The sequence below is a fragment of the Pinus tabuliformis genome, chromosome 1_1, assembly GCF_031772625.1.
Source record: "Pinus tabuliformis cultivar Carrire ecotype Pingquan chromosome 1_1, CPIR1, whole genome shotgun sequence".
NCBI lineage: Eukaryota > Viridiplantae > Streptophyta > Pinopsida > Pinales > Pinaceae > Pinus > Pinus tabuliformis.
This window is the reverse complement of record NC_142297.1, coordinates 218,597,482-218,617,606: the sequence shown is the minus strand read 5'-3', so window position 1 is coordinate 218,617,606 and position 20,125 is coordinate 218,597,482. Positions and strand designations below refer to the sequence as shown.

General features: G+C 36.8%; 1 protein-coding gene across 1 annotated transcript; it reads right to left on the bottom strand.

Moving 5' to 3' along the window:
- Positions 1–2,545: 2,545 nt before the first annotated feature.
- On the bottom strand, positions 2,546–19,850 carry LOC149212325 (disease resistance protein Roq1-like). Its single transcript, XM_089388634.1, has 5 exons — positions 19,608–19,850; positions 19,463–19,523; positions 19,313–19,352; positions 18,833–19,197; positions 2,546–2,889 (listed from the first exon to the last, which is right to left on the bottom strand). The coding sequence occupies exons 1-5, from the start codon at positions 19,848–19,850 to the stop codon at positions 2,546–2,548; spliced, it is 1,053 nt and encodes a 350-aa protein (XP_089244760.1).
- Between the last annotated feature and the right edge of the window lie 275 nt (positions 19,851–20,125).

Genomic DNA, 20,125 nt, shown 5'->3' with positions numbered 1-20,125 from the left:
ATTGCTTCAGCTTTGGACAATCACTCCTAACCCACGACCTCAAAGATGGCAATGTTTCCCTACTTGGCAGCTCCTCTAGTTCTCTGCAGCCCTCAATGTGGAATGATTGAAGTGTTGCTGGCAATGCTCCAACCTTCGCCAGACGATCACAACCGTTTATGCGGAGCCGTTGAAGACTGGGGAAAACAACTTCGAGTTTCCTCGAATCTGTTGCTGTTTCAACCTCCCCCCCAACTTTCTCCAATGTTTCTAGTTCTTTAAGTGTTGCTGGCAATGCTCCAACCTTCACCAGACGATCACAACTGTCTATGCTGAGATGTTGAAGATTGGGGAAAACAACTTCTAGCTTCCTCGAATCGCTTGCTGTTTCAATCCCCATCCAACTTTCTTGAATGTCGCTTCTTCTATTGACGGGCATTCTTTTATCTCTAGCACTTCAAGATCATTGATCCCTTCCAAATTCAACGTTTCCAATTGAGTCAACATTCTGATGGAATCGCGGAGACATTTTAAGGGGCAGTAAGCGAGCGTCAATTCCTTCAAGCTCCTTAGATCACCTAATGAAGGTGGCAGCGATTCCAAGCAAGAGCTTTTTAATTCCAGAATTTTCAAATTACTTAGATTTCCGATAGCACTTGGCAATTCTATAAACTCAAAGTCCAAACACAATCTTTGCAAGAACCGTGAATATGCAAGTTGGGGAGGCACTGCTTCAATATTCACACGAGCTGAAAGAGAGAAGCCTCCTGAAAGAGACAGATCTTCAAGTGTGCTGATCTTTTCCAGGGTTTACATCGAGATGGTCAACTGCTTGCAACCGCTCAAACGCAGATATTTTAGTTGTATAAAATTTTCGAAAGAATTTGGGGGCGTAGACAACACTGAGCAGTGAGACAAGTCAATATGCTGGAGCTTGGTTAAATTCCCGAAAGAATTTGGGAGCATCCGCAGTTCCGAGCAGCCTATCAAGTTAATATGCTGGAGCATGGTTAAATTCCCAAATGAACTTGGCAGCATCTGCATTTTTTTGCAACCAGACAAGACAATATACTGGAGCTTGATTAAATTCCCAAAGGAACTTGGCAGCATCTGCAATTTTCCACACTGACGCAAGTTAATATGCTGGAGCTTGATTAGATTCCCAAAGGTATTTGGTAGCATCTGCAAATTTCCACACCGAGACAAGTCAATATGCTGGAGCTTGATTAAATTCCCAAAGGAACTTGGCAGCATCTGCAAATTTCCACACCCAGACAAGTCAATATACTGGAGCTTGATTAAAATCCCAAAGGAACTTGGCAGCATCTGCAATTTTCCACACTGACACAAGTTAATATGCTGGAGCTTGACTACATTCCCAAAGGAACTTGGTAGCATCTGCAATTTTCCGCAACGAGACAAGTCAATATGCTGGAGCTTGGTTAACTTCCCAAAGGAACTTGGTAGCATCTGCAATTTTCCGCAACGAGACAAGTCAATATGCTGGAGCTTGGTTAACTTCCCAAAGGAATTTGGGAGCGTCTCCAAATTTTGACAACAACTCAATCTAATATGCCGAAGCTTGAGTAAATTCCCAAAGGAATCCGGAAGCTTCTTCAATTCATTGCAGTTAACCAACTTTAGATGTTGTAGGTCGGTTAAATTCCCAAAAGAATCTGGGAGCTTCTTCAATTCATTGAAGTGAATCAACTCTAGATGTTGTAGGTCGGTTAAATTCCCAAAAGAATCTGGCAGCGACCTCAATTCACAGTGCCATAATACCAAGTATTTCAAGGACGGCAGATGACAGAACCCATCTGGCAAAGTTTTCAATGGCAGTTGAGAATTCGCTGCTTGACCCGAGAGGACAATCTTTTCTAAGTGTTTCAGCTGCCCTATGGACTTTGAAATCTTGGACATCATAAAAGACTCGACTTGCAAGTGTCTCAGGTTCAGAGGTACCTGCAATTCCCCACCCACCTATGTCAACCATATGCATTGTGGTATATGAAAACAGTAAAAATAGAAACAACCCTGTCAATAAGTTACATGACCACCTACCTGAGATTCAAGGTGCCACAGTGTTTTCAGATTGCATCCCCTTATATCTAAAGCTAATAAATTCCTTTTTGAAATCTTTGAAGCTAAGGAAGAGTACGGATAGTACGAAGAGTAAAAATATATTAGTTGCAGTGACGACCCAACACATATGCCTTCCACACTAAAAAAATGCTTAAAGTCAAGCAGCTGCAACCTCAGGTCAGTTACTAGATGATCGCATTCTGGAAAAGTTTTGATTTCTCCCACCTAAATGGTTATGTGGAAAATATTAGAAACAATATTGACATCCTTGCACAATGCAAAGTTTAAGAATTCAAAATTTGACAGATCACAACACTATTTTAAAAGTCGGTCAAAAACTTACTGATGACTGGCACCAAAAGCTTCTGGCTTCGAACCGAATCCGACGCAAAGGTTCTTTGCTCGCCAGATCTCTGCCCAAATCTCTAAGGTAGTCATGCATTCTTATGTATTCTGCCTCCTCTATTGAGTATGTCTCCTCTTTTCAACGCTCCACCTTGACCTCCACGAGGTACTTGTTCTGTAAATTCTGAAGAGCCAGCGATCCTTCCCACCCGAATCCATCCCATATCCTAATGGCTGTGTCCTTTCTTCGTCCTATGAAGAGACAGGCAATATCTAAGAATATTTGCTTCTCCTCTTCATCCAGACTGTCGTAGCTAATTTTCAATGTCTCTTGTATATCATCCGGCAGTATTTTGGAAAACTTGCGCAACTGCGCTTTCCAATACTCAAGATTTTTGCGATAAAGCAGCGACCCCATGACTTTAAGAGATAATGGCAACCCCTTGCAAGCATCCAAAAAATCATAAACCACTTGTTCAAATCCTGCAACAGCATGAGGTTGTCGGAATGCATGCGAGCAGAAAAGCTCCATGGAGTGTTGTGGATTGAGGCCTTCAAGCTTGTAAATGAATCCATCTTCAACACCCCAATTTGTAAACATGCTCTTATCACGGGATGTTACTAAAATTAATCTACTGCAATTAAGGACATCCTTCGCTAGAAGCAATGCATCCAGTGTTGGTGTTGGGCCTCCAAATTAACCTTAATTTTCACTCCATTTTCACCTTTTATCCTCATTTTGTCATCTCATTTCACCATATTATCATTACATCACCCTATATTTCTATTACCATATGAGTTTATATTCTCATTTTCCAAAGTTATTAATTTCATGTATTTAGAGTGAATTTATGATTAAAAGTTAGAGAAATAACATGTATTTGCTTATACCTAAAAGTGGCTTGAGTTTGATGACAAGTGTAGATCATTTGGAAGCTTCCAAGGCACCCCTATGTGGCCTCCCAAGATCAAATTCGAATTTCAACTCAAGGGGTGGACCATATTCCAAGGAGGAAGATCATGGAGATTTTGATGTGTCATGGGATTTGTTTCTAGTATTTAGGGATAAGTTGAGACAAGTGTGGGTCTAGTAGATATTTAAGGGATCTACATTTATTGAGTAGATATCCCTAATTCATGTATAAATAAGAGGAGCATCCTCCAAATCATGTAATGAAGGAGAGGAGGGAGAGAACAATTATCAGTTATTCATTAGCATTAGATTTATGTTCATTCAACATGAATAATACCATTTTCTCCAAATCATGAGTTATGAGTGTTGTTTGATTCTTAAGGTGTGATAATTGTTCATGTGTGCTCATTGAGGAATGGAAGGATCCCCATACTAAGATAAGTGCACTTTGTTGTAAAGTAATGTTGTGAATATACTAACTTCAATTATGATGTTCATCTTATTTCTTTCTTGTAAATACTTATAGATAATTTTAGTATGAATTCATGTTGTGGCCATGTTTTGTTGTGTGAAGGTTGATCTCCTTTCAATAGCTAGTTTTGATGTGAGAAGGAAAACCAGGACCTCCTAAGTTAGGAGTCCCTTCTTCATGAGCTAGATTAAATTGAAATAAGATTTACTTTTCCATATGCTTTCCTAGATTACATTTATGTGAACATTGATTCCCTTTCAGTATCTAGAGATCAAGTCCTCCTAAGTTAGGAGACTCTTCTCCATAAGCTAAGAATTGAATTGGAAACAATATTTACTTGCTTTCATTTACATGCTTTCTTTCCTGCTTTCTTAGGTGTTTGGCAATGTTATTATAGAAAGATGGTAGAAGGACAACCAGGACTCTTGAACAAGAGACTCTTCTCTATCTTCTAAAGTAGAATAATTCCATTGATCAAACATTATTTTTATGCTTTCATAGAATAGATCTGATAGTTTAGATTTGTAATATGCATTTCCATTCTAAACAAACTTCTTACACCTGTTTCATCTAAGGTCCCATATATATTGGTTTGCTTCTAAGTTTACGATTCCCCGGATTGATAAATTAAATGACAGGGATTTAGCAGACAACTAAATCGCCCAACATTTTGGCGCCGTTGCCGGGGAAAGCAAACTTAGATGTAAGCTAGTTAAGAAGATTGTTTAGGAAGAATTTTTATTTAGGATCATTTAGGGTTAATTGCATTTAGGAATTTTCATTTAAGTTTATTATCATATAGAAAACATAGAAATAGAACGCAAATCAAAAACCCCCCCATTAAAAAAAAAAACAAAAACACAATAAAGATCCATATGTATATATGGAAAAACGATGAGTATAAGTTTGGAACAACTCGCTCAGATCCTAGCAAATGTTAGGATCTCCTCTTCTTGCGAAGAAGAGATCTTGACAGCAGCCAAAAGCTTAACTACTCCTCTAGAAGAAAACAATGAATTAACATTTGAAGAATCATCCTGTATATCTGACGATGAACCATTGTTTGAACAGGAGAATGAGGAGGACGAAGAGAAGTTGCAGCATGATCTGAATGAGAATGGAAATCACGCCTATGAAAGCCTTATCGACAAGTGGTTTCGATGGTTTCAAACAAGTACAAGGTTAGATCGATTTTGTTTTTATTTCATTAGATCATATTCACAAAAACTAGATTCGATCATCCTTGTATATTTTCATTTTAAAATTGCGAAATTGAAAATGAATATATTTTTACTACTATTGCGTGAATGGTTACACTGGAAATTTAATTACACGTAATAGTTTGTAATCTTCAATTAGCATAGAGTAGGTAGGATTATATTTTCAGTTTGAATAAGTATGCTCTCCTCCTGTGCCTTGTTGCGACCTGGAAGATCAGAAAAGGAAATTGAACAAGTTAGCCTTGAAATTTTACAATAAAAATCATAAATCTAGATAAATAATTAGGAGATCTAAAATTGCTATTGATTGTAAAAAAATGATCTCCAATTTATTTATTAAATAAATGATTTTTGATGAAACATAAAAACAAAACATTAAAAAAATAAAAAATAAAAAAACAAACCATAAAAAAATTGCAAAACATTAAAAATAAATTAAAAAAATATAAACAAAACAAAAAAATCATATATATTAAAAAAAAAAAAACCAATTCATTCAAACCAACGTAGGAAATAAAACATTGAATAATATATATAATTAAAAACCAAACATAAAAAAACACAACACAACGTTTTTAATTATATATAATAAAAAAAAAACCATGAACGTAGGATCAAATAATAAAAAGCCGAGAACATCAAAACCTAAAGAGGCCCAAGAAAATGCATTCCACAAAATGAATAAAGTTAGTATCTGCAAATATTCATTGATATTCATTCCCAGTATATATACCCTACATTCCCTATTCATATTCCATTTCATTTCATCTCATATAATTTTCCCTAGGTATTTTCCTTAAAAGCAAAAGAATCAAACTGGGACCACTCTTTTCACCTGCACATGAACTCAGAGCATTAGAATGATTATAATTTTAAATATGACCCCAATGGTCATTTTAAAATTATAAAGTTATGTTATAAAGAAATGCGCTAAAAGAATATCAAAGTATTAAGCATATATATCAAAGGTTATATGAGCGCTAAGGTTCATACATTATAATTATATGAGCGCTCAAATTTTGTGCATAACCTAATACCATTGCAAAACAAACACGGTATGCACACATATATATATCAACGAATATGGTATAACATTATTGCGCATGCAATAAAAAGTTAGAGGATATATATTATAACCTAATGCTTATAACTTAATGCGCATTATTCAATAGACAAGGGCATATAACATGGTATATAAGGCCGCGGGTTATGATGAGCAAACAAAGCAATAAAGTGAAGCCGTAAGCATACAACACGATGGTAAGGAGTAATGATATGGTATGATGGTCATGGCAAATGGTATAACATTCAAATGATATAACGATTTAACCATAACCTTCAACGTATATCATAACAAATGTTTGGCGTATTATCACACAACCATATGATAATAACCATACAGTCATGCAACAGCCACGTAATGACATATTCTATGCAGAGGTCAGTGCAATGAGAATGCACGACGACGGCCAGCATCAACAACAAGTGCAACGCTACAAGGAATGATCAGCCATGAGTGCCACGATGGACAACACACAGGTACGAGGAGGACACGGTGGTAAGGCAGCGTTTAAACATTGGGTAATGAAGCGGCGGAAGGACAGCCATGAAAACGCAGCTACCAAGTAATGAAGTGCCGGGTACAGTGAAAAACGGTCATAAGAAACCCTCCCGGCATTGATTCAAACCACATTCTTCATTGCCAAAGAGCTCAGAGAGTTGTGTGAAGCCGAGACGTAGCAAAGAGGGAAGAGAGTGTGTTGAGAGAGTTTTTTTAAAGAGAAATCTGAGTCGTATGAGCAAAAGAGCTGAGTGTTGAAAGCAGATAAGGTGAGAGACTGAGTTAAATCCGCTCAGAACTGTAGATAGGATGAGTTTCCATTAACCCACGGGTCTTGGTTGCCTTGACACCAGTTCGAAAGACCGGAGAAGGAGGGATTGAAGCGTTGTTTGCATCCCACGCAACCACAAAGGATCAGGTAAGCACTAAATCCGGGATAACCCCAAGTCTACTGCGTGTATGAATGAATTGACCAGATAGTAATGCGTAGATTATGGTGTGAATTTATGGTAAAATCGCCGGCATTTAAAAGATTAATGTGCATGCATAACACGGTGGCAGAGTCTAGTGATTTAATGCATATAATGCGGAATTTGTTGAACGCCGAGTGCAATAGGGATTGTGATATCCGTTGCTTGTTGAAACCGCCAGTTGCACTCGTTGTATTTACCCTTTGTCGGCCTGCGCGCTAAGTTTCAGTCGTCGGCATAAGTGCAAATGTTTGGCTGTGCATAGATCATAGTGGCAGTCACCAGAAAACGCCGAGGTCATGGAACGTTTGTCATATATGTTTGCTCAGATATACGCACACGGATATATGGTTGCACAGAACAGAGAATGCATTAAAACACAGAGTATGCTCATATGTGTTTTGAATATGTTAAATCAAATTGCCGAGAGCTGTTGTATATATGATGAGCTGTAACAGATGCGCATTAAGATATGCCGTGAGGATTGTAAAAAGGAACAGAGGAATGTTGTAGAGTGCATGTCAAAACGAGTCAAACGCGTTCATGTTTCACTGTGCGCCTATATATTCATATGTTTGTGCCATTGAAATGTGTAGGATTGTCTGTAAACATGTTGACTTGACTGCAAATCCTAGTTAAAAAAATTGACTTTGCATTGTTTGTGCCTTGAGGCCGAGGGTTTAATAGACTGCGTTTTTAAAAAAAAAAAAAAATTTGCTATTTGTTATGAGCAGTAAGAATATGAGGCCGAGCGCATGTGAATAGCCCTCTAGGCTCATAACGTTGTCCGCAGTCTTTATTTTTGCAAAAATGATGAAAGAATTGAGGCCGAGAGAAATTTGCTTGTTTATACAGTCACGTTTTTAAGAATTTGTTGAATAGACCAAGGGCGCAATCCTGCAACTGAGAAACCTTATGACAAACCTCACTGTTTCACCCAAATTTCAAATAAGCACAACTTTCTCATACGACATCGGATTTCGACGATTCAAGCGTCGTTGGAAAGGTCTTGGCGAGATCTACACAATGAGAAAGCTTTAAAAATAGTTTGAAACAGTTCAAGATTGAAGAAATTGCTGACAAGACATAACAGGTAAAATGAGGCACTAGTTTTGAGACAGGTAAATATTCTTTTGGTTTTTCTTTCAAGAATTTGTTTCATTAGTACCAATTCTCAGTTTCTTTTTGTAAATTTCATAAATAGAGAGATTGATCACCTCTCTATTATGATAAACTTACATTTCATTGCAGAAAAAGTACTAAGTTTTTGCAGGTTCGAGGAAGATAAACAAATGAGCACACGCAAACAGTGTCTTTTTAAAGACCCCATTTCAAGCATGAGGACATGCTTTCGGATAAGCCAAGGGGGAAAGTGTCATCATATCCATCACTTGCAAGCCTTTTAGATGCCAGTATCTTCATTGCATCCATGCTTCTTTAGTTAATAAATATTCACCTCATTTCCCTTTACATTCGCCATCATGACTTCATACATGTCTACTTTTCTGAGTCGCATACATTTTTACCTCCATTCAGTTCATCTTTTTCCCTCATGAATAAACCATCCATATCTCTACATTGCCTTGATTTCCTTGCCATAAAAACTGTTTGACCATAACATCTTGTATCTATAGTCCTACCAATCATTTGTACGAACTCGCGTTGACTGATGTGGGATTCCTTAAGGCCCACCTTTCAACAAGTCTTGACCCATCGACCTCAGCACCTTATCTGGGATAAAGACTAGAGTCACTATTAGTACCTTGAGGCTTGCATGCCCTAATGGCAAGTCTTCTCGCCAACGAACAATGGGAATACATTAATGTCTCTTGTTTGTTGGATCTTGCAAGTGGCTCGACATCAGCTCATTCATTCGCACTTCGCAAGATGTACTTGGGTACCTTGGCACTCATTGACATTAATGGTGAGTTTGCCTCGCATTGGTTAACGACATTCATCAATGGTCGGTAATCCAATGACTTCTTTCCATGTTCGACATCGAGACATTCATTCACATGGAAAGAATTGTGCCACGATATGGGACGAGGTGAAGACTATGTGACTCAGGAGAAGATTACTTTGGAACAGTTTCAGTAGCAGTAATAAAGGATCTACATTCTCGACTTCATCCATCATATATGCAACCAAGACACAGATCACATTCTTGTATACTTCATTCCATGATTCAACAGCAGGAGCTATACATTTCTACATATACACAGCTTGTCCACTCAGGTAAGTAAAGGTATGTTCTTTCATAGCTTTTTATCATACAATTCCTTTAATACTAAAATTATAATTTTTGGAAAATGTTTCACCATGTTCATATTCACATCCATATTCCATTATCACCTTCCATATGTCATATATATCCTTTCTACACATATCATCCTACCCAACATACTTTTTCTAACCAACATACTTTTTCCAAACAACTACTATTGCATTATGATTCAAATGTTACATGTTTTGCAAATAATGATCAAAGAAAGAAAGGTTGATTACATGTTTTCAAAGACTTTTGATGCAACACAAAAACAATGAAAGTATTGTTACACAAGAACCAATACTAAGTAAATTTCGGTTGTTACACAAGAACCAACCAAACTAATATGTTGCACTCGATTAAATGTTTTCAAAGTCTTTTGATGCAACACAAAAATAATGAAAGTATTGTTATACAAGAATCAATACTAAACAAATTTTGGTTGTCACACAAGAACCAACCAAAATAATATGTTGCAAGCAAATGTTTTTAAGAGAGAAGACTTTGCAAAAAAGAACAAAATTGTGAAGTTATGTGAAAGTTAAAAAAATCGACATCAGCCAGAGTTCATGTAAAAGCAAGACAATTCAAAAGATCAAATCAAGATCAATGCAATAGATTGCATGAGGACATGCAATAACTTAAGTTGGGGAGTATGTTGGGCCTCCAAATTAACCTTAATTTTCACTCCATTTTCACCTTTTATCCTCATTTTGTCATCTCATTTCACCATATTATCATTACATCACCCTATATTTCTATTACCATATGAGTTTATATTCTCATTTTCCAAAGTTATTAATTTCATGTATTTAGAGTGAATTTATGATTAAAAGTTAGAGAAATAACATGTATTTGCTTATACCTAAAAGTGGCTTGAGTTTGATGACAAGTGTAGATCATTTGGAAGCTTCCAAGGCACCCCTATGTGGCCTCCCAAGATCAAATTCGAATTTCAACTCAAGGGGTGGACCATATTCCAAGGAGGAAGATCATGGAGATTTTGATGTGTCATGGGATTTGTTTCTAGTATTTAGGGATAAGTTGAGACAAGTGTGGGTCTAGTAGATATTTAAGGGATCTACATTTATTGAGTAGATATCCCTAATTCATGTATAAATAAGAGGAGCATCCTCCAAATCATGTAATGAAGGAGAGGAGGGAGAGAACAATTATCAGTTATTCATTAGCATTAGATTTATGTTCATTCAACATGAATAATACCATTTTCTCCAAATCATGAGTTATGAGTGTTGTTTGATTCTTAAGGTGTGATAATTGTTCATGTGTGCTCATTGAGGAATGGAAGGATCCCCATACTAAGATAAGTGCACTTTGTTGTAAAGTAATGTTGTGAATATACTAACTTCAATTATGATGTTCATCTTATTTCTTTCTTGTAAATACTTATAGATAATTTTAGTATGAATTCATGTTGTGGCCATGTTTTGTTGTGTGAAGGTTGATCTCCTTTCAATAGCTAGTTTTGATGTGAGAAGGAAAACCAGGACCTCCTAAGTTAGGAGTCCCTTCTTCATGAGCTAGATTAAATTGAAATAAGATTTACTTTTCCATATTCTTTCCTAGATTACATTTATGTGAACATTGATTCCCTTTCAGTATCTAGAGATCAAGTCCTCCTAAGTTAGGAGACTCTTCTCCATAAGCTAAGAATTGAATTGGAAACAATATTTACTTGCTTTCATTTACATGTTTTCTTTCCTGCTTTCTTAGGTGTTTGGCAATGTTATTATAGAAAGATGGTAGAAGGACAACTAGGACTCTTGAACAAGAGACTCTTCTCTATCTTCTAAAGTAGAATAATTCCATTGATCAAACATTATTTTTATGCTTTCATAGAATAGATCTGATAGTTTAGATTTGTAATATGCATTTCCATTCTAAACAAACTTCTTACACCTGTTTCATCTAAGGTCCCATATATATTGGTTTGCTTCTAAGTTTACGATTCCCCGGATTGATAAATTAAATGACAGGGATTTAGCAGACAACTAAATCGCCCAATAGTTGGATTTAGAGACGTCTAATTACAATAATTAAGTTGGACATACGTGCATTATGATTATGATATCAAATACTGTTAGCAAGATTACATTTATGTAATGATTAAAATATGCCAAATAATGTGATTAATTAAGTCATGGCATTATACGTATTTAAATAAGGATTTGGATACAAATACATATAGAATAATGTTAAACAATTATAATTGTTAATGGACCGATTATAGTTGATTAAAATAATAGCAGTAATAAATTTGAGCTGAATAAGGAAATAAGAATCTATTCTGATTGATTTCAGTTTTTCTGGAAAGTTCCCGATTTCAAAATCTGATGAAATCCGAAATTTCAGATTTCTTAACAGACTTGTTTCAGCTAAATTTCAGCTGCCCTAGGATTGGGGTTTTGCACTGCTATAAAAGGGCTGAGTCTCCAAGGCTTGCAATTAACTCAGAAAAATTGTCTGCTCCATTGAAGACTAGATACTCTGTCATTTAGGATAGCCAGAGAAAAGGATTGCAAGTTCTTGGAAGGATTCAGGAGCCAATAACTCAAGTCAAGACCAGGAGCCTTTGAAGATGGAAAGTAAGTTCCGTTGTGCATTAATTTTAATTTCTTACAAAGGAGTAGATCTTGGTTAGGGTTTAAAGTAATTAGGAAAACCCACAAAGTAAAACAAACAATTGGTATCAGAGCACCCTTATGTAAGAACTGTCTCTCTCGTCATATTTTTCGATCCTTAAAATTTCTGTTTTTTCCTCAATTCGAGATCTGACCCGGTCTGATGGACCTAAGGGCGAGGTAGTCTCTATTGTTTTTGGAGAAAGTTTGTACTACTTGGCTTTGAGGCTGAGCATGCCGATGATCCGAATTCACAATCGGTTGATCGTCAAGTTTAAATTTCTCTATTTTTTAGTTAATGAACATAAAGTACTGTAATAAGTAATTATATGGCGCTGTAATTGTGAGATCTTCCATTAACCTGAATATACAAGAAGTTATAGTCATCGTTAAAAAAAAAAAAAAAAAATCGGCATAAGTTGTTATCTATTTTTCAATCCACTGGAATAGTCTGATAGTTTGACTACGCATTTTTCAATTACTGAAAACAAAACGTTGTATATTTAGGCTAATTATTAGGATTTAGATATTATTTAAAATTGGTATTAACACCAATTAAAGGGTATAATACTGAATTCTAAATTGATCACAATAATGCTAATTATGGCATAAAATTTGTATTAACGTTAATTATTGATATAATACTAAATTCGGTTTCTATCACAATGATGCTAATCATGGCAACCATAAAATTATTTAGTATTCTCTAAATAAATTATTTAGTATTCTCTAAATAAATTATTGAAGCATTTCTAAAAGGTAATCATTGTAGAAACTGCTAAAGTTTTACTAAAACCTAATAATTATTTTGATGAATATAGTTGACATATTAAATTTAAAAGTGTTATAAGATACTGTATTCTATATAGGACGAGTAGATTCTATAGGTACGTCCTAGATTAGGTTTTAGACATAATTTTGGAATCTAACTAAAGACGTTTAGTATACATGTGTTGTTTTCGCATGAGTCAAGCATTGATGTTCGCAAACGAACCGCTCTCTGTAAGACGATTGCAAGGATGACTCACAACAAGTTGAAATATCGTGCTGGCAATGGACGTGGGTGTTAGCTTTCCCAAAGGAGGGTTGGTGCCTGCTAAGTTGTTTGGTGCATAAGGGTAGTGTATAAAAATAAGTTGCAACACACATGGACTAGCGATGTCTAGAAAAGCATCGGGAGCTTGGAACATAAGCGATCCGTATGTGATCCTCCTCCCCCCGTTGACTGGCCTGGTCGTTAGTTCATGGATATGTTAGTCTGACCCAAAGGTAGATTGACATGTTTGTACTTTATTCACTACACCAAAGTGCCTGAAGGTAATGATTGCACCCAAAGGTGTTTCATTACTGAATGGTGTTTTGGCTAAAGTTTTAATGGAGCAAATAGTTTTACACATGCCTTTAGATAGATTTTAGAATTATGATTAAGGATCAAATCGTGACGCATCGTATCTAAATTATTTCCTTGTTCTTGAATTTTTCAGATCCAAACATAATGTCAAGTCTAAGTCAGATTAAGCCCCTCATGGGGAACAATTTCAAACAGTGGGAGGAAAAGCTGAAATTAGTCTTAGGGATCATGCAATTGGACACAGCACTGAGATTTGATCGCCCCAAGCCTAATAAAGAGAGTGAGGTAACTCCTCAAGAGAAGGCTGATATTGCTAGATGGGAGCATTCAGATCGCATGTGCATAATGGTGATAAAGCAAACGATCCATGAGACTTTTCGAGGCATCATACCTGATACAGAGACAGGTGCTATTGAATACCTTAAGGCCCTTGAAGAAAAATTCGCAAAGAGTAAAAAGACTGATGTTAGTACACTCTTTGTGAAGTTGGCAACAATAAAATACAAGGGAAAAGAAGGGGTTAGAGAGCATGTTATTGAGATGACAAGACTGCAACGTGCCTTGAAAGGGCATAATTATGACATCTCTGATGAGGTTCTCATTGAGTTCATTTTTCTGTCTCTCCCGTCTAACTTTAGTCAATTCAAGATGACTTATAATTGTCAAAAAGAGACGTGGACATTACCTGAGTTTGAGGCTCAGTTGGTGCAGGAGGAAGAGAGACAGAAAATGACTAAGGGAGAAAGTGCTCATGTAGTAACATCTAATCCTAAGGGTAAAGGCAAGAAGCGCAAGTTTACTGCCAAGGAAAAGGGACCTACCAAGGTAGCTGCAAACAATGCCGCGCAGAAAAGCAAGAAGGAAGATACTTCTGCGAAAGCAGAAGAAAAGAACTGTTTTTTCTGCAAAGCGCCAGGACATACAAAGAAATTTTGCACCAACTATCATGCATGGTTGGCAAAGAAAGGTATGTCTCTTGCTTTAGTTTGTTCTGAAGTTAATTTAAGTTCTGTATCTAGATATACTTGGTGGATAGATTCAGGTGCAACGATTAACATCAGTATGTCGATGCAGGTTTGCCTAAGCCATCGCAAGCCAAGTGAGGCAGAGCGCTACGTTTACGTAGGAAATGGCAACAAAGTAGAAGTGGAAAGCATAGGAAAATTTAGATTATTATGTAAGACAGGATTTTATTTAAGTTTTGATGCTTTAGTGGTTCCATCTTTCAGAAGGAACCTAATTTATGTATCTTATTTGGACAAAATTGGTTATGTATGTTCATTTGGTAATGGAAATTTCAGTTTGTGTCAAGATTCTAAGCTTCTTGCTTCTGGTATCCTGTCTTCCTATGATAATCTTTATTTTCTAAATATAGACACTTCACATTCAGAGGCATTGCATATAGATAATAGAAAACGTAAATTAACTTGCGAGAAATCTGCAACATTATGGCACAAGCGATTAGGACATATCTCTATGAAAAGGATAGAACGTCTTGTGTCTAATGATATTCTCCAACCTTTAGATTTTACAAACTTAAGTGATTGTGTAAATTGTATAAAGGGAAAACAAACTAATAAACGTAAGTATGATGCAAAAAGGTGTAATGATGTCTTAGAATTGATTCATACAGATATCTGTGGTCCTTTTCCAAAGGCTACAAGAAATGGTGACCGTTACTTTATCACATTCATAGATGATTATTCAAGATATGGTCATATTTACTTAATAAAAGAAAAGGCGGAAGCATTAGACGTGTTCATAAAGTTCAAAATGGAAGTTGAGTTACAACTTAACAAACGTATAAAGTCCATTCGTTCTGATCGTGGTGGTGAATACTACGGTCGTTATGATGGATCAGGAGAACAGCGTCAAGGTCCCTTTGCAAAATACTTAGAGGAATGCGGAATTGTGCCTCAGTATACGTTGCCAGGTTCGCCTGCAATGAATGGTGTTGCTGAGCGACGAAATCGCACCCTTAAAGACATGGTGAGAAGTATGATTGCTCGTACAACTCTACCTGAGAATTTGTGGGGAGAAGCCTTAAAGACTGCAGCATACATACTTAATAGAGTGCCTACTAAAGCAGCTAACAAGACCCCTTACGAGTTATGGGTTGGGTGCAAGCCTAGCTTGAATCATTTGAGAGTTTGGGGATGTCCATGTGAAGCTAGGCCTTATAAGCCAAGCGAAAAGAAACTGGACGAAAGAACCATTAGTTGTTACTTTATAGGCTATTCTGAACGATCTAGGGGGTTCAAATTCTATAATCCAACAGAACATACAGTTTTCGAGTCAGGAAGTGCAAAATTTTTTGAGGATAATGAGTTTGTGGGGGAGATATGACAAAAGATAGTATTTTTGAAGAAGAAGAGACGAATGCGAATGAGACTATGGACTAAAGTCCTAGTTTTGTTCAAATTCTGATTGCGTTTAGAAATACATCTTTTGACAATGTGCAAACTTCATCATCCCAAACAACTCAGTTAGAAACTCAACATGGAATAGAGAACACAAATGGACCTGAACCCAACCCAAAACCTCACATTGACATGACAAATGTTGATGGCCTAGGGCTTGTGGGAGATTCAGAAGTTGGTAATGATGTTCTTCCTCCTGTTGAAGATCAAGTTGTAAATGAACCTCAAGAAAATCTAAAGCCTGTGCCAATTAGGAGATCTACTAGAGAGAAAAGATCTACACAATCAAAGGATTATGCATATCTTCAAGAACATGAGTTTGACATTGGCATGTTTGAAAATGATCCTGTTAATATCAAACAAGCTGTGGAAAGCTCTAACTCTCAAATGTGGATAAATTTCATGAATGAAGAGATGAAATCTATGTATGACAATGACGTTTGGGATATCGTTCCGTTGCCTAAAGACAAGAAACCCGTTGGTTGCAAATGGATATTTAAAACTAAACGGGATTCTAAAGGCAATGTTGAAAAATACAAGGCACGTCTTGTTGCGAAAGGTTTCACACAGAAAGAAGGCATTGATTATACAGAGACTTTCTCTCCAGTTTCATCGAAAGACTCTTTAAGGATTATATTGGCGCTTGTAGCACATTATGATTTAGAACTTCATCAGATGGATGTAAAGACGGTGTTTCTCAATGGTGACATTGATGAAACGATCTATATGAAGTAGCCAGAAAACTTTGTATCAGGCGATGCAGGGTCTATGGTTTGCAGACTTAAGAAATCTATCTATGGGCTAAAACAAGCATCTCGACAATGGTATTATAAGTTTCACCAAGTTATTAGCTCATTTGGTTTTGAGTCTAACATAGTAGATGAATGTATATACCTTAAGTTCTGTGGGAGTAAATTTATTTTCTTGGTTTTATATGTAGATGACATATTGCTTGTCAGTAACGATAAGGACATGTTGCATCAAACTAAGAATTTTTTTATTTAAGAACTTTGAAATGAAAGATCTTGGTGATGCATCATTTGTTCTAGGGATTGAAATACTTAGAGATAGATCTCAAGGTATTCTGAGGTTATCCCAGAGGAACTATATCGATAAGATTCTAACAAGATTTGGCATGCAAAACAGCAAACCAGGAGATACCCCTATATCAAAAGGAGATAAGTTTAGTCTGAAACAATGTCCCCAAACTGACTTAGATAAAAACCTCATGAAAGATATTTCCTATGCCTCAGCCGTGGGTAGCATCATGTATGCACAAGTATGCACGCGTCCGGATATTGCGTTCATTACCGGAATGCTAGGGAGATATTTGAGTAACCCAGGTATGGAACACTGGAAGGCAGCCAAGCGAGTGTTGAGATACCTAAAGAGAACAAGGGACTATATGCTCACGTATCGGAGATCGGAACAGCTCAAGGTCATTGGATATACCGATTCTGATTTTGGAGGATGTGTCGACAGCATGAAGTCAACATCAGGATACATCTTTATGATGGCAGGTGGTGCTGTGTCATGGAAGAGCGCTAAACAGTCATTGGTAGCCTCCTCCACTATGGCAGCTGAATTTGTTGCATGTTTTGAAGCATCTAATCATGGCGTATGGCTGAAGAACTTCGTCACAAGTCTGAAAATTGTGGATTCTATTCAGAAACCACTCAAATTATTATGTGACAACAATTCAGCAGTGTTATACACAACCAACAACCGAAGTTCGTCAAAGTCGAAGTACATTGACATTAAGTTTTTGGTTGTAAAAGAGAGAGTGCAGAATAATGAATTATGTATAAAACACATAGGTACAGACTCCATGATTGCGGATCCTCTTACTAAAGGATTACCACCCAAGAAGTTTCACCAACATGTTGCTTGTATGGGTGTAATATCTGTTTAGGATAATTAGAAAATGTGGGAGTCTGAATATGTTTTAAGTTCTGTTTTTGATGTTCTATGTAATGCAATTGTAAACAATTTTGATGATATATACAAGTTGCATTCAGTTTCAGTTTCATTATTTCTTTCTTTAAAGTTTAAATTTTTGGCCTCATACAGTAAAGTAAAGGTGACTCAATTAGAAATAGGCACGTCTAATCACACTTGCGTGTAATTTCTAAACTATATGTCCAAATCAGATTCATGTCATTCAGTTATGTTGGCAACGTGATTTATGTCAGTTTAGTTGCGAATAAATGTGACAAATGTCGCTTAAGTCCTTTGTTAGCATAATTGATGGACGGAATTGTTTAAGAAATACGATAAGTAAAGACGGAAAAGTTGCATGCAATAAAGTTAAGGATATATAATCAAAAGGTTGCACTTGTCCATGTGGGAGATTGTTGGATTTAGAGACGTCTAATTACAATAATTAAGTTGGACATACGTGCATTATGATTATGATATCAAATACTGTCAGCAAGATTACATTTATGTAATGATTAAAATATGCCAAATAATGTGATTAATTAAGTCATGGCATTATACGTATTTAAATAAGGATTTGGATACAAATACATATAGAATAATGTTAAACAATTATAATTGTTAATGGACCGATTATAGTTGATTAAAATAATAGCAGTAATAAATTTGAGCTGAATAAGGAAATCAGAATCTATTCTGATTGATTTCAGTTTTTCTGGAAAGTTCCCGATTTCAAAATCTGATGAAATCCGAAATTTCAGATTTCTTGACAGACTTGTTTCAGCTAAATTTCGGCTGCCCTAGGATTCGGGTTTTGCACTGCTATAAAAGGGCTGAGTCTCCAAGGCTTGCAATTAACTCAGAAAAATTGTCTGCTCCATTGAAGACTAGATACTCTGTCATTTATGATAGCCAGAGAAAAGGATTGCAAGTTCTTGGAAGGATTCAGGAGCCAATAATTCAGGTCAAGACTAGGAGCCTTTGAAGATGGAAAGTAAGTTCCGTTGTGCATTAATTTTAATTTCTTACAAAGGAGTAGATCTTGGTTAGGGTTTAAAGTAATTAGGAAAACCCACAAAGTAAAACAAACATCCAGCTGATCGATATGATCAGCATCATCTACAATGATAAGAGCATGACAATGTGAGAGATGCTGTTTAAGAATAGAGATACCTTCGTTGGTGTTGTTTATTTTGACATCGACTTGACTCAAGTCCTTTATAAGTTGTATCTGCAACGACTCTAAGGATCCTCTGGAGGCCTTTTCTCTAACATCACATAAAAAACTGGAACGAGGGTACTTTGTTCTCTCACGGTTAAAGAACTCTTTGGCGAGGGTCGTTTTTCCAACGCCTCCAAGTCCCACAATTCCTACAAGCATAGCATCCCCATTTTGGTGCTGCTGCAATAACACTCTTTCCTCAAAATCTTTAATTTTGTCATGTAATCCAGTCGGATATTTGGAGACATACAGGGGTGGTTTTGGAACTATTTCCAGTACTCGTTCCACAACAGCGGTCAGCAGCATCCCCTCGTCACTGAATAATATAGAGAATAAACTTACTCGTAAGACAAAACTAGGTGAAGTATGTTATACCTATGAATCAGACAAATGAAAAAAAAAAAAAAACACAGAGAAAGTTGAGTCCTTACCCATTATAAGGCACCTCGTCCAACTCGAAACCACTTATTCCTGCAACAACATGGAAAGCATCCTTCCATTTTCTGATAGTGTTGGCATCGTGTCGTGGTTGAGAATCGACTGTTGTTTTATTCTGGAGCGAGCGCAGGGCTTAAGCATACTCTCCTTTTTCTCCCTCCGTCCACCGAAGTTCCGACGGCTTGACATTGTTGACTGCTCCTTCTGTTTCATCTCCAGCATGAGCAGCAGCTTGTTAAGACACCAGGGTTATTCGCAATAATTGGGTGAGAAAATAGCTAAATGCACGGAGGCAGCTCTAATAGCACCGTCTATCTCATTAGTTAACTCTTCTCCCTTCCTGATTTCTTCCCTGTCCAGGAAGACTCGCAATCGATGATCCGTGAGGCGATTGTAAAGATGGCTGACAAACGTTTTCTTAACATCAGGGCCTCTGTGATTGAGGAACACATCATACTGGTAGCAGTTATTGTCGTCCGCTGTGGAAGTGGAGGCGGAGGTCGACGCCCATGATGTGGAGGAAGATGCCATGGAATGCAGAATAATAATAATACAAGATTGGGAATGCGCAATCAATCACCTGAGTATAATATTTTCGTGTAGCTGAACTCAACTAGTGCAGAGTGGCTACCAGTTGCTTCCAAGTTATATTTGCAGGCCTTTGGCACGCTCTGTGTCTGTAGATCTCGGTGTTTGCCTGCAGAGTTTTAGTCGGAAACAAAGCGGTAGCCGGAGATGTATGGGAAGTTTCTTGGTAGGTAACTGCATTTAATGATTGGTTTAGCCACAGACACGGCCCCACATCA

What these genes read in the sequence shown, in the direction of transcription:
- LOC149212325 (XM_089388634.1), bottom strand. Translation starts at nt 19,850, where the DNA reads ATGGCATCTTCCTCCACATCATGGGCGTCGACCTCCGCCTCCACTTCC. An exon ending in ACGGAGGGAGAAAAAGGAGA is followed by an intron (nt 19,353 to 19,462) that starts GTATGCTTAAGC and finishes ATGTTGTTGCAG; the next exon opens with GAATAAGTGGTTTCGAGTTG. An exon ending in AATAAACAACACCAACGAAG is followed by an intron (nt 2,890 to 18,832) that starts GTATCTCTATTC and finishes ATGCTGTTGCAG; the next exon opens with GATTTGAACAAGTGGTTTAT.